General features: G+C 56.2%; 1 protein-coding gene across 1 annotated transcript; it reads left to right on the forward strand.

Annotated features, from left to right (window-relative positions):
• Positions 1-144: 144 nt before the first annotated feature.
• On the forward strand, positions 145-14023 carry CUL7 (cullin 7). Its single transcript, XM_072944972.1, has 26 exons — positions 145-561; positions 1387-1974; positions 2399-2550; positions 2691-3188; positions 3660-3798; positions 3898-4094; positions 4357-4585; positions 5143-5380; positions 5466-5571; positions 6613-6840; positions 7099-7189; positions 7292-7463; positions 7624-7729; positions 8033-8128; positions 8333-8508; positions 8826-8959; positions 9280-9462; positions 9653-9759; positions 9846-10028; positions 11143-11303; positions 11464-11680; positions 11793-12063; positions 12737-12882; positions 12989-13115; positions 13209-13414; positions 13634-14023. The coding sequence occupies exons 2-26, from the start codon at positions 1395-1397 to the stop codon at positions 13955-13957; spliced, it is 5067 nt and encodes a 1688-aa protein (XP_072801073.1). The 5' UTR covers positions 145-561; positions 1387-1394; the 3' UTR covers positions 13958-14023.
• The last annotated feature ends 3192 nt before the right edge of the window (positions 14024-17215 follow it).

The raw sequence follows: 17215 nt of genomic DNA on the forward strand, positions 1-17215 counted from the left end.
CTTGCCTTGGTCCTTTTCTATGTAATGGAGGAGAGGAAAATAAATGACCTCCATGGTTTCTTGCAGTTCTAACTCTGGGAAGCGGGGAAGTCACTTCCGGTGGCAGGAGGTAGGGGGAGGGATGAAAAGGAAGAGGAAAGGGCGGCGCGGAGGAGGAGGTGCCGCGCGTCGCCGAGGTGGCACCTGCAGCTCCGCCCCAGCGCTCTCCCCGGGCCCCCAGCTTTCCGCTGGCCCTGGCGGAAATGAGCCGCATCTCGGAGCGGGCGGGCGGCGCCGCTGCCTGGGGACAGGCCCCGCCCTGCCCGGCCCCGGAGGCCGCAGACCCGCGCGCGGGCGGGGCGGTGACGGCGGCGCGGCCCCAGGGCGTTCGGTCCCTGCGCGCCACGCCCCCTGCTGCCGCCTGTCCAGCGGAGACACGCCCCCTCCCGCCTCTCCGCCTCGACCCCTTCGGGGGGCCCAGGCGGGGCCCAAATCTCCTCCAGCGCTGCCGCCATCGTCTGCGCCGCGTCCCTAGCTCGGCGAAGGACAGGCCTCGCGCCAGGACCCCCGTCGACTTCTGAGGTGGCCAGAGCCCCGTCGCGGCCCCCTGCCCCGAGCCCATTTTCCTCCGCCCACTCGCCCACCGGGCCTCCCATCCCCCGTTCCACCGCGCCTCGGGATTCTGGCTTATCTGGCCTACCACCCTCCCCCACACCTTGACGCGCGCCCCGGTTTCTCGGGTCTTCCATCCCGGTCCCCCGAGCTTCGCTCCTCTTACTCATCGGGTCTCCTGTGCACCCTGTTCGGGGCCTCGCGTCGCCCCCACCGTCCTTGCTGCTCCAGTACCTCCAGTCTTTGGCGCCTCCAGCCTCCCAGCCCATGGCTCTCAGCACCCTGCCTCTACCACCCAGGTCTCTGGGTCTCTTGCCTCTGCAGACTCACTCCGTTGCTTCAACCATTGGACCTAACGGCCCTTCCCATACACACTCGGAGTCTCAATCCCCAGCAGTCCAATACATACAGGCCTCTGGGCTTCGCGTACCCTCTTTCCCAGGTCTGCTGCAGCCTCTCCCAGGGCTCTGGGATTCACTTTAATTCCAAGGCTGCCCTGCCCCCCACCGCCCCCTTCCCACTGCTCCAGATGAACTCACTCCATGCTGCATGCAGGGCCTTGGACCCTCCGTTTAGTCTCCAGATTTTGAGTTCTTTCAGCACAAACACCCCAGCTTTCCTCTCCTTAGGCCTGGCCCCACCCAGCCTGCAGCAGGCAACTCCTGGGCCCTGATTTTTACCCTACCCAGCCTGACAGCTGTTGCCACATTTGCTGCCCTAACTCCTGGGTGTCCTTGATTGTCTGACCTTCTCTCTCACTTTAGCTTGCCTGTTCTCTTTTCCTTCTGTTCCCAGGTGCCAGGATGGTGGGGGAACTCCGATACAGGGAATTCAGAGTGCCCCTGGGGCCAGGCTTGCACGCCTATCCCGATGAGCTGATCCGCCAGCGTGTGGGCCACGATGGGCACCCTGAGTACCAGATCCGCTGGCTCATCCTCAGGCGCGGGGATGATGGGGAAGGGGGCTCCAACCAAGTGGACTGCAAAGCTGAGCACATCCTGCTATGGATGTCCAATGACGAAATCTATGCCAACTGCCACAAGATGCTGGGCGAGGATGGCCAGGTCATCGGGCCCTCCCAGGAGTCAGCAGGGGAGGCTGGCTCCCTGGACAAATCTGTGCTGGGGGAGATGGAAACCGATGTGAAGTCTCTTATTCAGAGGGCCCTTCGGCAGCTGGAGGAATGTGTGGGCACTGTTCCTCCTGCTCCTCTGCTTCACACTGTCCACGTGCTCAGTGCCTATGCCAGCATTGAGCCCCTCACAGGGGTCTTCAAAGACCCAAGAGTCCTGGACTTGCTCATGCACATGCTGAGTAATCCCGATTATCAAATTCGCTGGAGCGCGGGCCGGATGATACAAGCCCTGGCCTCCCATGATGCTGGTGAGGGGCAGGGTGGGTAGGAAAGGGGAGCAGGAGAGGGGCTGTGTCAGTTTAGGGTCTCACAGGGCACTGGGGATCTCTGATCTCATCAGTACACAAATGATTCTGTTGCCCTTCTCTTAGGATTGGAAGGAAAGGAGGTGGGAGGGTGAGTGGACATCTCTGCAGAAAGAGGAGACTGAATCCTCAAGGACCTCATATTAATGGTCTTTCTATGCAAAAGAAGAGTCTAGACTGGTTGCTTATAAGATAATAGTAGTTAAGAATAAGACAGTAAGCTTTGGCTTTTGAAGCAAATCAGCAAATCATATCATTCTTAGTGTGTGGTGGTAAAAGGCTTGGACTGAGAGGGTCCAGGGTCCAGGAGAGATGCCTGGGACAGGCGACGTTAGGGAGCTGTTACTGATTGGTGTGTGGGTTACAGGGACCCGGACCCAGATCCTTCTGTCACTGAGCCGGCAAGAGGCCATTGAGAAACACCTGGATTTTGACAGCCGCTGTGCCCTGCTGGCCCTGTTCGCACAGGCCACGCTCTCTGAACACCCCATGTCTTTTGAGGGCATTCAGCTGCCACAGGTATTCTGTGGGGAGTGTTGGGAGGGAGCTGTGGACAAAATCTAAGAACCAGGCGTTTGTACCTGTCCACAGAGGACAGTGTGGAGAGAGGGGCTAAAACTGGGACAGGGTGGACGTAGGCCAAAGACTGTGTCCTACAGGTCCCAGGAAGGCTGCTCTTCTCCCTGGTGAAGCGCTATTTGCATGTCACATCCCTCCTGGATCAGTTGAATGACAGCACTGCAGAACCAGGAGCCCAGAACTCTGCTCCCGAGGAGCTGAGTGCGGAGAGAGGCCGGCTGGAGCTGGAGTTCAGCATGGCCATGGGCACCCTGATCTCAGAGCTGGTGCAGGCCATGCGCTGGGACTGGGCCTCAAGCAGACAGGGGCCTGCGACCCGGCCCTCCTGTTCCATCTTCCAGCCCCAGCTGGCAGACGCAGGCCCAGGGCTCCCGCCTGCCCAGGCCCCCGCCTCCCTCAGGAGGTCTAGGCGATTTCGCCCTCGCTCTGAGTTTGCAAGCGGCAATACCTACGCCTTGTACGTGAGGGACACGCTGCAGCCGGGGATGCGAGTGCGGATGCTGGATGATTACGAGGAGATCAGTGCTGGGGACGAGGGCGAGTTCCGGCAGAGCAACAATGGCGTGCCCCCTGTGCAGGTGAGCCAGTGTGCGGTGGGGGTGCACCACTGACGGGGTCTGTCTCAGATGGGGCATATCTGGGGGGCCACTCAAAGAGAAAACCTTCAGTAAGCTTGGGTTGGTAAAAGGGGGTCAGCAACTGAGAGTGGGGCCCATTGGCAGACTGAGAAAATCTGCCTTTAGGAGACTCAGAGGTCCGGAAGACTCACTCCCAGGAAGAGACTGATCTAGCCAGACTTTCCCAAAGGTCAAGTTGAGGAAGACAGCGTGGTTAAGGCCAGGAGGAGTGTAGGGGCATAAGACATCAAGGACAGGCCATCTGGGGAAGGCGTCCTTTGTGTGCACGCACATGTTCTCCATATGCCATATGTTTTGTTCTTTGGAGGTTTTTCCAGACCTGGCCAGGTGGGTACCCTGAGGACTGCATGTTCTCATCCTTGGGCCACAGCTTGTCATCCCTTTCCCTCTCTTTTTTCCCGTATCACCCAGGTGTTGTGGGAGTCGACAGGCCGCACTTATTGGGTCCACTGGCACATGCTGGAGATTCTGGGCTTTGAGGAAGACATTGAGGATGCGGTTGAGGCTGATGAGTACCAGGGGACAGTGATCAGTGGAGCCGTGGGTGTAGGTGAGCCCAGAGAGGAAGCAGGGGTCAGCTCTGAGTAGACAAGCTGCGGTCTGGCGGGTGGGCAGTGACATCTCTGGGCCTCACAACCCATCTCCACAGCCCTGCCCTCTTGGCGGTGGAAGCCCATGACAGAGCTCTACGCCATGCCCTACGTGCTGCCTGAGGATGAGGACACTGAGGAGAGTGAACACCTGAGCCAGGCCGAGTGGTGGGAGCTTCTCTTCTTTATCAAGAAGCTGGATGGACCCGACCATCAGGAGGTTCTCCAGATCCTCCAGGAGAACCTGGATGGGGAGGTAGGGCCAGGAGACACAGAAGCTGGGGGGCTGCCATGTGATGGAGCATTTGGAGCATTTGGAAAGGGAGGTCAATAACTTAAAGGGCTTCAGGGAAGGGGTCTAGAATGTTTGGAGGTGTTAGCAAGCTGTTTGGGAGGAGCCAGCCATGAAAGGTTCAGGATGTAGAAGGTGTATGCAGAGATCCCTTCCCCTGGCAAGTGCCTCTGGAGCCTCTGGGCCAGCAGAGCTGCCTGCAGTGAGAGCTTCTCCCTAATGACAGATTCTGGATGACGAGATGCTTGCTGAGCTGGCTGTGCCCCTGGAGTTGGCCCAGGACCTGCTGCTGGCTCTGCCACAGAGACTCGATGACAGCGCTCTCAGGGACCTGCTCAACTGCCGTGTCTACAGGAAGTACGGGCCTGAGGCCCTGGCAGGGCAGCCAGCCTACCCATCCCTGCTGGAAGCCCAGGCCCAGCCCCAGGAATCAGCAGCCACAGCCAGAGTGGAAGGTGGGGGAGCTAAACAGACAGCAGCTCTGCAGACTGGCCTCTAGGAGGGCACTAGCCCAGGAGAGATGCCTGTGCTGATTTTTGTGCAGTCCCCTCTGGAAGAGATGGCACCTTAGGGAGAACCTGAAATTTAGAGATAAATGGTGAATTGGAGAGGCAGACACTGTGCTGCCTCCAAAGAATAAAGGAGGGTGTAAAGTCAAAATATTGCAGGAGATTTGAATCCTTGAAAGCTCTCGTTGAATTGTTTCTATGATAGAGAAAAGAAGATTTTTGCATGCTTCTAGAAGTAGGGAAATGCTCTTGTTGTTTGCAGATGGGAGGCTCCTCTGCCATTTTAAGAATGAAAAGTAAAAATTTGTCATGGAGCTGTCACAGAAGTACATTGAGATGCTATGGCATTCCCCAAGCCTAACTTTTAGGTGGACAAAAATAATGAAAAACATTTTTAGGAGAAATTAGGAAATAAGATCAAGGGTTATAAGTCTTGTCTCTCCTTTTCTGATCCTTCACATCACAAACATTGGCCATCTCTTGTGACCTCCCCATTTCTGTAGCTAAAGAAGCTCCAACTCCGTGCCCGGACACTCCCCTGCAGCGACTGGTGGAGGGTTGTGGTCCGGCTGGGAAAATCTGCCTGGATCTGGAGCAAGCCTTCAGCTCAGAGGGGGCCCGGGAGACCGACGTCAAGCCACTCCTGCTGCAGCTGCAGCGGCAGCCCCAGCCCTTCCTCGTGCTGATGCGGAGCTTGGACACTCCGGCAGCCAATAAGGCCCTGCACCTGGCGGTTCTGAGGTGAGGGGGTGGTGAGAGGCGGGATTGGGCAGAGGGGTCTCTGAGGCCGGCTGTACATCTCTCTCCTCCCGCCCCCTGCTCCCAGAATCCTGATGCAGCTGGTGGACTTTCCTGAGGCACTGCTGCTCCCCTGGCACGAGGCCATGGATGCCTGCATGGCCTGCCTGCGGTCCCCAGACACTGGCCGAGAGGTACCCCTGCCCTTCTCTGGGGAGATGCTGAGAGGGAGAGGATGCCAGGCAGCTTCTGGCAGGGCAGACCCCCCTGGGCGGGGCTGTGGAAGGCTCTGTGGAGCCTTTGTGCTTTTGGTTTAGGTTTGTTTTTAAAATGGAATTTTATTTTTAAAAATAGGTCATACATTCACACAGTTCACCAATCAAAACAACATAACAAGATATACTGAAAATTCAGCTCCCACCTGAGTCCCTGTTCTCCCAATGTCCTCCACATGCCCCACATTGGCTATTATTTGTATTAATTTATGTATCCTTATTGTGTTTTGTTACACAAATAAGTAAACCCAAAGGTGGGATCTAATTTGCCATCTCCTTCATCGCATAATAGATTATATCTATATTACATTAAGAGTCTCAATGGTTCCTGCCATCTCCTTCATCACATAATAGATTATATCTATATTACATTAAGAGTCTCAATGGTTCCTGTTTGGCTGGACCTGTGGAAGGAAGGGGGATGGAGGAGGCAGAGGGGACCATCACATCCCAGAGTCCCCTGCTGTGGAGCGATCATCCTGGGCACAGAAGTCTTGGGAAGGGGCCAGAGAACTATGGTCACAGTGGTAGTGGGTGTCAGCAGCACACAGCTTTGGCTGTTACCCAGATTTGAGCTCTGTGATGGGCTTACTGAATGTCCACACACACATCTAGTCCCTCTTGCCCCCCTCATCAGGTGTCTTTCCTTGGGGCCTGAGCATCTCAAAACACAGCCCCACAGCTGGTTCTTGGGACAGCTGGGCCTATAAAGAAACAACCATGGGAGGTGCCCCCTGCACCTGCTGCCGGCGTAATCAGTAGTGGAGAACCCCCGGGTGGGAGGGCACCTCCTGGCTCTTCCATTTCAGTCTGTTTGGTTCTCTGGTTCCACCAAGCCCTCGTGTCTCCGCATCCTGCCTCGATTTTACCTCCTTTCGCTCATTGATTGCAGTAGCCCCGGCACTCAGCACACAGTGGGTGTATAGTCAGTGACTTGTGTCCATCCTGTCCCCATCACAGGTGCTCCAGGAGCTGATCCTCTTCCTGCACCGCCTGGCCTCGGTGAGCAGGGACTATGCTGTGGTGCTGAATCAGCTGGGAGCGCGAGATGCCATCTCCAAGGCCCTGGAAAAGCACCTGGGAAAGCTGGAGCTGGCTCAGGAGCTGAGGGACATGGTGTTCAAGTGTGAGAAGCATGCCCACCTCTACCGGAAACTCACCACCAACATCCTGGGAGGCTGTATCCAGGTCAGGAGGAAGGGCAAGGAGAAGCCTGTGGGTTCACAGCTGGGTAAGAATATGACCCAAGCAGTGGCAGGAAAGGGGGGCTGTTTCTGAAGTTGAGAAGGCAGGTGAGTCCAGTGAGCCTGGAGGCATTTGTTCTCTTCCCCCTTCCCTGTCTGTTCCTGCCGTGCCAGTGTTAGAGACAGTCCCACTGCTGCTGGGTTTCTTTTGCATGTGTGTTTCCGAGCCCCTCCCCCCCTTCTCTCTGCTGTCCCGGTGCAGATGGTGCTGGGCCAGATCGAAGACCACCGACGAACCCACCGCCCCATCAACATCCCCTTCTTCGATGTATTCCTCAGATACCTGTGTCAGGGTTCGTGCATGTCCCCACGTTACCCCGCATCTCCACACCCCCGTCTGTTTTCTCTCCACACCTACCAGGCTGTGACCTCCATCCCTCCTCCCTTGCCCACAGGCTCCAGTGTGGAAGTGAAGGAGGACAAGTGCTGGGAGAAGGTGGAGGTGTCCTCCAACCCGCACCGGGCCAGCAAGCTGACCGACCGCAACCCCAAGACCTACTGGGAGTCCAACGGCAGCGCGGGTTCCCACTCCATCACCTTGCACATGCACCAGGGCGTCCTTGTCAGGTAATGCGCTCCATGCATATTTAGCCACACGCCCATGCTTTCTTGTGACTTCCCTGTTTATCTTGGGGAAGCACCCCCACCCCCCGAACATGACCCTTGGCCGTGTCTGTAAGGGCATGACTAGATGTGGTCCCTATTGGTTCCTCTGCCCCAATCGCAGGCAACTGACTCTGCTGGTGGCTGGTGAAGACTCGAGCTACATGCCAGCCAGGGTGGTGGTGGTCGGGGGTGACAGCACCGCATCCCTTAACACAGAACTCAACTCGGTAGGGAAACTCGTCCCATGCCTTAAGCTACCCCCACAGGATCCAACCTCCTGCCCAGACCCCTAAATGCCTATATTTCTCCCTGTCTTGACCCCATAGAAGGTCAAGTCCATCCTTGTGCCCATGTGATGGCATTAGGCCCTGAGCAGTGAGGGTGGCGTTAGAACCCCCCTTCCCAGTCAGGACCCCACACACCCCAGGGCTAGAGGAGGGAGGGGCACAGTGAGGGGACAGCAGCAGACCCTGGTGCTTTCAGGACTCCCATCTACACACATGGAGGTGAGCACTCTCTGCCCCCACCAGGTGAATGTGATGCCCTCCGCCAGCCGGGTGATCCTCCTGGAGAACCTGACCCGCTTCTGGCCCGTCATCCAGATCCGCATAAAGCGCTGCCAGCAGGTGGGGCTGGGGGCTGAGGCTGAGGGCCAGGACGGGGTGCGGCCCCTGGGCCTGGAGCTCTGCGCCCTGTAACTTGCGGATCTTGGGCCAGGGCTTCAACCTGGGTCTTGGGCAGCTCCAGGAGTGGGGCCCCAGGGTGTGGCCCACCCAGCCACTTCGGACGAGGATGTGGGGCCGGTGGCAGTGGACCTGTGTGCATTGCAGGGCGGCATCGACACGCGCATTCGGGGGTTGGAGGTCCTAGGCCCCAAGCCCACGTTCTGGCCAGTGTTCCGGGAGCAGCTGTGTCGCCATACACGCCTCTTCTACATGGTTCGGGCGCAGGCGTGGAGCCAGGACATAGCAGAGGACCGCAGGAGCCTCCTACACCTGAGCTCTAGGTGTGTGTGAGCGTGTGTGTGCCTGTGTGTGCCAGAGGTCAGGGCGTTACAGAGGGCCGCTGGGCGGCTTCTTTGGAGGGTTATCATGTTTGGGTTGGGGCTGGAATGTTCTGCAGTTTGTTGGGGAGAAGAAAGAGCAAGAGAAAGAAGTTTCTGCAGTGGGCTGGGAATGGGGTGAGCCAGTGAACCAGGGGGGTTGTGATGTCCCAAGGGAGGACCTGGCTGTTCCTGGGGTAACCTGCATCTTAGGCTGGGTGCACACTGGGGTCACTTAGGCCTCCAGCCCCAACACCTTCCTCCTCGGTCCTCCTCCCCAGACTCAACGGGGCTCTGCGCCAGGAGCAGAATTTTGCCGATCACTTCCTCCCTGATCATGAAGCCGCCCAAGCACTGGGCAAGACCTGCTGGGAGGCCCTGGTCAGCCCCCTGGTGCAGAACATCACCTCCCCCGGTAACTGAGCCCGGCCCCCTTTACCATCCCATTGCTCAGCCTCACTTACCAGCCCCTTCTTGCTCTACTCTAGAGCCACCTGGGTTGTGCTTTTGGCCCTTTTGGTACCTGCGTTCATTTGGTCCCCCCAAGACCCCTTCTCACAGTTGAGGGGCCCCCCTTTCCCATGTCTCCCGGTTGCCAGCCAATACCACAAGGTCAGGAGGGGCCTTGCTACCTCCCTTCCCGTATTGTTCTGTCCCACGCTCTTTCCCTGCACTCCCTCCAGCCCACTGCCCTGCAGACATGCCTTGCCTTGGCTTGTTCTTCCCATCTCCCAGATGAGGATGGCGTCAGTCCCCTGGGCTGGCTGCTGGACCAGTACCTGGAGTGTCGGGAGGCTGCCCACAACCCCCAGAGCCGTGCGGCTGCCTTCTCCTCGCGGGTGCGCCGCCTCACCCACCTGCTGGTGCATGTGGAGCCCTGCGAGGTGCCCCCTCCGGTGGCGGCTGCTCCTCGGCCCAGTGAGTACTGGGGGTTCAGGCTGGAGCTGGGCATTTCCCCAAGCCCCCGACTTGCGTACTAGTCTGTCCCTCTCACCCTCTCCTCCCTATGTGCTCAGCCTGTTCCTGCACCCCCACCCATCATGTCGGGTGGCAGCAGGTCAGGAAAGGCTGCCCCTGCCTCCCTCTGCCCCTTCCCCTGTCTCCACAGAGGGCAGAAACAGAAGCCATGACTGGAGCTCCCTGGCCACCCGGGGGCTTCCCAGCAGCATCATGAGAAACCTGACCCGCTGCTGGTTGGCAGTGGTGGAAGAGCAGGTGGGCAGGGGAGGCGGGGTGGAACCCAGCAGGTGGCCTGTGGGGTTGCCCTTCGCTCCTTCACTCCACCCCTTCCCTCCCTCCAGGTGAACCGGTTTCTGACCTCACACTGGCGGGATGATGACTTCGTGCCCCGCTACTGCGAACACTTTAATAATCTGCAGAAGTCGAGCTCCGAGCTGTTTGGGCCACGGGCGGCCTTCTTGCTGGCGCTGCAGAACGGCTGTGCGGCTGCCCTGCTGAAGCTCCCCTTCCTCAGAGCTGCCCACGTAAGCCTCCTGCCCTCCCCTCACCCTGGGCTTCACCCTGCACACTCCCCTCCCCACATCCTCAAAGTGGCCCAGCCTTCCATGCCCACTCAGCGAGGAGCATATTCTGGTATAGAACCACATTATCAAAAATTCAAAATAAAGGGAAAAAAAATGACCCACTTTGTACTGTCCTAACATATCTCGGCAAACTTTCTATATTTGTGTGTCTGATTTTACACGGTTTACTCATGAGTAGCTAAAGTACTTTATCCTCTTTTCTTCTGACCCTTACCTTAAAAACCATTTTCAGTGTTGCTATTTGTCCTCACTTTTAAATTTTTGCATAAATTCCATCTAATGGATGTACTGTAACTTACTCCACCACTCCCATCATTCCACAAATATTTAATAAGCGCTTAAAATGTGTCAGGCCCTGTGATAAGAGCTGAAGACAGATGAAGCCCCCTAGGGAAGATCCACAGTTAAGCAAATGACAAACTGAAATGCTATAATGCCTGGGTAAGCGGAGAACAGCGACTGGGAGCGGGAAGCACGGCTGCTCGTGTTCCAGTAACATTGTGGTGTGACCATCTCTGCACATAAGTTACAAGCACACCTCGTTTTACTGCTCTTCATTATATCTTGCTTTGCAGATAACGCTTTTTTTTTTTTTAACGAATTGAAGGTTCGTGGCAACTCTGCATTGTCAGGAGATGGTCAGCATTTTTTAACAATAAAGCATTGTTCAGTTAAAGTGTATACACTGTTTTTTAGGCAGAATGCTTATTTCACACTTAATAGACTACAATATAATGTAAACATACTTTTATATGCACTGGGAAACCAAAAAATTCATGTGACTTGCTTTATTGCAGCAACCCTCCTCCCACCGCTTCCTGCAATTTCTTCGAGGTGTGCCTGTGTTTCCTCACGTTAAATTGTTGTTGTGTTGAATGTGAAAAAATACTTTTCATCACTGTTAATATTCTTAACATGCACAGTTGTTAATGACTTTTTAAAAGAGTTTTATAAAACTATTGACCAGTTGATGAAGCTGCTGGCCACTCATGTCTCCTTCCTCAGACCCTCCCCCAATCCCGCTCACCTGATCTGTGCTCTCCCCATTGCCCAGGTGAGCGAGCAGTTTGCCCGGCACATCGACCAGCGGATCCAGGGCAGCCGGATTGGTGGGGCCCGGGGGATGGAGATGCTGGCTCAGTTGCAGCGATGCCTGGAGACCGTCCTGATCTTCTCTGGCCTGGAGATAGCCACCACTTTTGAGCATTATTACCAGTGAGTAGCACGAGGAAGTGGGAGGTGGGGGGAGGCAGTTTGATGGGCAGGGCCAGCTCTCGGGCCTGGGAGGCTGAGGTACTGGCAAGCGGGAGTCGCGGCACGGGCAGCAGTGCCGAGCGCCTGCACTGAGGCTGGGCCTGGGCTGTGCGTGCTGCAGGCACTACATGGCGGACCGTCTCCTGGGCGTGGGCTCGAGCTGGCTGGAGGGGGCCGTGCTGGAGCAGATCGGCCTCTGCTTCCCCAACCGCCTCCCCCAGCAGATGTTGCGGAGCCTGAGCACCTCGGAGGAGCTGCAGCGCCAGTTTCACGTCTACCAGCTCCAGCGGCTCGATCAGGAACTCCTGAAGCTGGAGGACACTGAGAAGAAAATACAGGTGGGTGCTGGGGAAGGGACTCAACAAGTGGGAGGGGAGGTGGCAGAAAGAGAGGCACGGGGCAGCCCAGAGGAGCCCGCTGGCTTTGGGGCACCCTGTATGTGGTCTCCAGGTGGGCCACGAGGTCAGCGGCAGGGGCCACGAGAGACAGAATGGAGAGGAAGCTGAGGAAGCTGCAGCTGCAACAGCGGCTGCCATGGCGGAGGACGAGGACGAGGACGAGGACCTCTACTATGAAGGGGCAATGCCAGAAGTGTCTGTGCTTGTCCTGTCACCACGCTGCTGGCCCACAGCCTCCATCTGCCACACTCTCAACCCCAGAACCTGCCTGCCTGCCTACCTGAGGGGCACCTTGAACCGATACTCCAACTTCTACAACAAGAGTGAGCAGCTGGGCAGAGGGAACTGGAAGCTGGGAAGAGGATAGGACACCGGGAAAGACCCTGAGCTTGGGGGTGGCCCCTGCGGTGGGCAGCCTTGATGGGGTGGATTTGAGAAAAAAGGGCAGGCGCCTGGGTGGGGCTGCAGAACCCGATTCCCAGACTATTGCCTTTTCTGTCTGTAAAATAAGACCCCTCTTTATAGGTGGTGGGGAGGACAGGGGGCAGGAGGCATCTGAGGCCACCAGAAAGGGCTTTCCCTCAGTGGTAGGTGTCTGGTTCCTGGTCAGTCACTGTAACCTAAGCTCCCCACGGGGGGATGATCCTGAGACTCAGACCCTGCCCTCAGGGAGCGCCTACAGTAGCGGGGGGGACGTTGTTTCCAGTTTGATAAGACCCCAGTCCTTCCTCATTTCATGGTCTTGTCTCCCTTTAAAAAATGGGGACTACTCGAAGGCACTGATCGCAGCCTGCCCGGCACAGGGTGGACTCCCAGATATCTGAAGCTTACCCAGGAGGTAGACACAGAGAAGGCCGAGCTCTGGAAGCTCAGACCAGGAACCACAGCATCCATAAATGCTGGGCCCCACACTCTGCAGATTAGTGGGGACAAAGCTCGACCCATGGTGCGTCCTCACCAGCCCCTGGCTCCCTCCTCCTCCCTGGCACTCCTCAGGTCAGAGCTGCCCTGCACTAGAGCGTGGCCCTCAGAGGCGACTGCAGTGGACGTGGCTGGGCCGGGCTGAGCTGCAGTTTGGGGACCAGACTCTGCATGTGTCCACTGTGCAGATGTGGCTGCTGCTGCAGCTCAACGAGCTAAAGGTTGCCCAGCCCCTCGTGCTTCCGCGCCCTCTCCCGCCTGGTCTCTCCTCTTCCCTCCCTGCACTCTCTCCACTGGGGGCCCTGATGCTTCCCTTCCCTTCCTAAGGCCGTCTCTGTGGAGAGTCTGCTGGCGCTCTCGGGGCTGTCTCCAGACATGCTGAATCAGGCGATAGGGCCTCTCACCTCTTCTAGGGGCCCTCTGGACTTTCAGGAGCCAAAGGATGTCCCAGGAGGTTTGTACTTAGGGCACTGGGGCTTCTACTCTGCCCTAAGCCTGGGCCAGCCTCCTCGTGGGTCCCCATCCAAGTGACCAGGGCTTATTTCAGGGGTGCTCAAGATTCGAGATGGCAGTGAGGAGCCAAGGCCGCGGAGGGGCAACGTGTGGCTCATCCCAGCTCAGACGTACCTGAAAGCTGAGGACGAAGAGGGTCGGAACTTGGAGAGGAGACGGAACCTTCTTAACTGCCTCATCGTCCGAATCCTCAAGGCCCATGGGGACGAGGGGCTGCACATTGACCAGCTTGTCTGCCTGGTGGGTGGGGGGTGAGGGGGCTGAGGGGGGCCGTCCACAGGAGGAGATGGATCCACATTTGAAGCCTCTGGCTCAGTGTGGAGCCTGTGGGTGGGTGAGGAGTGAGGCTGCGGTGTGCCCCAGGTCCTCACTGTCCTGGCAGCGTGTGCTTGGACCGGAAGCTGTTGGGGGAAGCTGGGCACCTCTGACCTGTGGTTTCCCCTCCCCGCTCCACACCAGGTGCTGGAAGCTTGGCAGAAGGGACCATGTCCTCCCAGGGGCTTGGTCAGCAGCCTCGGCAGGGGGGCTGCCTGCAGCAGTGCTGATGTCCTCTCCTGCGTCCTGCACCTCCTGGGCAAGGGCACGGTGAGACGCCAGGACGACCGGCCCCAGATGCTGTCCTACGCGGTCCCCGTGACTGTGATGGAGCCTCACACCGAACCCCTAAACCCAAGCTCCTCGGGCCCCAACCCACCCCTCACCTTCCACACCCTACAGATTCGCTCGCGGGGCGTGCCCTATGCCTCTTGCACCGGCACCCAGAGCTTCGCTACCTTCCGGTAACTCTGGAGGCGGGGCCAGGGCTAGGTAGGGCCAGGGCTTTCTACAGAATAAAATACAAGAGTTTGATTCCTTGACCTGTGTGGTGACTGCTAGGAATCTGACAGGGGCAGGGGGTGCTTTCCTGACTGACAGGGAAGAGCCCTCTGTTCTGAGGCTGCATCATGCCTGCTAGGAGCCACTCAGGGTGAGGATGGCAGCCTGGGGAGAAGGGCAGAGGGAGTCGGGTAGGACTGTGCATCCCCCTCTGGGCAGGGGGATTAAGTAGACTCCGCGGAAGGGTCTTCTCAGAGGGCCTTCTCAGAAGTGCTTTCACCAGGAAGGCTGGGGACTCAAGCCCACCTTGCCACGAGCTGGACAGCTTGTAACACACACATCATCAAGCAAGGCTGTTTTCCTTGTTTGTGGAACTGGAGCAGTCACTGTGAGAGTCTGACGAGTACCAAGTGTGGGAGCATTTGACATAGTGAAAGCTTTGCCCCTGAGTCCCTCTTGCTGCCATGTTCAGCAGTGACTGCAGTGCATGGTGCCCCCCCGAGGTTAGACTGAGGAGGATGGTGAGGTAAGGGTCCCTTGCAGCCACTGGGCGCACCCAAGACCTTAACGTGTGTCCCACTCAGAAGCTCTAGGATCTGGGTTGGAAGCCGACCTAGAAGGAACTGCAGCCCTCATGGGCTCCTCCTCCCTTCACTCTGCCTCCACCAGTCCCAGGGCCTTGCCTGCAAGCTGCACACTGTCCCCAAAGCTGGACCCCAACTAGCCCGAGGCAGGCCTCTGCCACTGTGAGGGATTTGCTCTGTGCTACTATGATTGGCTCACCTGGCCCCACCCACACTGAGGCAGAGGAGGGGAGTGACCCAAGCATCCTGAGTCCATGACTAGGTGATTAGGAGAAAGCTACAGAAGAAAGGAGGGGGAGAGGGATGAGGGAGAGTCAGGTGATGGGAGAGGACAGAGAGACCAAAGGCGACTGGGTGCCACCCAACACTGAGATATTCCTGGAATGAAATCAGTCAAGAGAAAAAGAAGCCAGGGCTTAGGAAGGTCAGGATGCCCAGGATGAGACAACAGAGCAACACAGACACGGTGGGCCCATGCTTGCTCCACTTTGCAGTGTGGTGCTCCTGCTGGTTCTCACAGAACCATCCTGCTGGCCCGTGCTACTGGGAGGCAGCAGCAGGTTGGGGCAGCAGTGGGCACACTGGGGCTGCCGCAATTTGTCACTTAGGTGCCTCTCCACTTTATGCCAGAGATCACAGCCTGTTTCTCTTATTGGTCCAGGCTGTGCCCTCATTCTTGAGCCAGCTCTCTGGGGCCAGCGCTCTTTGCTTCTCTGGGTTCTCATTCTCTTTATGAGCCAACCCTTTCCCACCGGACAGCCCCTGGGCTCTAGCAGCCAGGCCAGCGTGCACCACACATGGGGACCAGATGGGACTTTCTCCCATTGCTACCCTGTGCTGCTGCTGCCCCCACCGACTCCTACATGGGTGGAGCTGTAGGCCACTAACTAGGCTCACCCGCTGCACCTGTTTCCACCCCTTCATCCCTACTCAGTCGCCCTGCTCCGCACTTCCCCGTAGGGTACCCACCTGCTCATCTGCAGTGGACCAGCCTACGATTCTTAAGGGAAGAACACACCAGTCTTGATCCCCCAAACCCTGCACGTTCCAGTCTGCAGTCCAGCTCCTACACATACCATCTAACCCCACTTTGACTCTGGCCTGGCTGATATGCCCAAATCGAGCCATCCAGGCAAGCAGTCCTGACTGGCCTTCTCTCACCAGCACCAGTAAAGAGATCTGAGCCTCCTTCTCTGCGCTCAAGGCTTTTCATCCCTACAGGGTGAACACCTCCAGGCTGACTCGGGATGGAAGTTTGCTACCCTGACCCCCTTGTGAGCCTCATTCTGCAAAGCCTCATTCTTTATATCTCTTTAGCTGATTTGCACACAAAGGACTACATATTGATTCCATTTATATAAGATAAATCTAGAGAAAGTGGTTTGGTGGTTGCCTAGAGCTGGAGGAATTGGGAAGAAAGGGGAAAAGACTGCTAGAAGGTACGGGATTTCTTTTCGGGGTGCCGAAAATGTTACAAAATTGTGGTTATTCAACTCTGTGAATATACTAAAAACCACTGAATTGCCCACTTTCAGTGGGTAAATTGGAAGGCATGTGAATTGTATCTCAATAAAGCTATTAACAATAAAAACCAAAACCAAACAAACCCATAGCTGAAGCTCAGCTCTCCAAAGTCTCCTCTGACTCCTTGTCGAAGGGGAAAAGTAGCAGGCTTGGGGGCCAGTACAGTCTCATAGTGGACATACATCATGATTTCTTGACCACCCTTCACCTGAACCTCTTTCTCACGCTTGGAAACCTCCCACCACAAATCTAGGTAGAAGAATCTACCTCCCACCATACAAAAAACCAGACATTTGCTTTCCCAGCCTCCCCCTTGCAGCCAGGTGATCAGATACCTCTGCCAGGAACATCTGTCTAGAGCAGAGCAGGGGGTAAATGGAGTGCTGCCTTTGGCAGTTGCAGTGGCAGTGACATCTTCACATCAATACTGGTTCTGAGAAAATTAACACAACGTTGTAAACTGACTATACTTCAATTAAACACACACACACAAAAGCTCACTGGTTCCAAGGTAGGATTTAGAGTGCTTTTAACTGCTCAGACTTTATCCCTCACTAGACTTTTTTTTGTTTTTTTTGAGCTTCTCTCCAACCTTAGTTCCTCTGTAAGCCAAATAGTTCAATAGTCTTCGTCTGCTTTTATCAACCAGAATCAGTTTTTTTGGCTTTAAAGCAGGACTGATACATGTGACACTGGGGACCCTGGAGCATGGGCTCCCTCACTCCCTTTGGGCCAAACTATCCTGGTAGCTACAGCTCTCATCTTACAATTACTGGGAGCAGCACATTTTATGCATTTTTATCATCAGAACATCTTTCCCCCATCAAAGAAATATCAAGTAATAACAGATGTCCTAACTTCTAATTCTACCTCCCTTTTTCTTTACAGCTGCTTTTTAGATGTTAATCTTTCTAATATTCTGTATCTTTGTCATTTATTTGCCCCCTCATCCTATTTGTGATTAACTTGGTCTTCTTAATTCTTAGAGTTTATAAATTTTATCAATTCTAGAAAATTCTCAGCCTCCTTAAAATTACCTCCTTCTGCAACTTTGGTTTGGGTCACACCTCACTCTATCGTCTGCTTTTTCACCTCTTTTCCTTAGTTTCTCTTTCTC

Source organism: Vicugna pacos, chromosome 20 (genome assembly GCF_048564905.1).
Source record: "Vicugna pacos chromosome 20, VicPac4, whole genome shotgun sequence".
NCBI lineage: Eukaryota > Metazoa > Chordata > Mammalia > Artiodactyla > Camelidae > Vicugna > Vicugna pacos.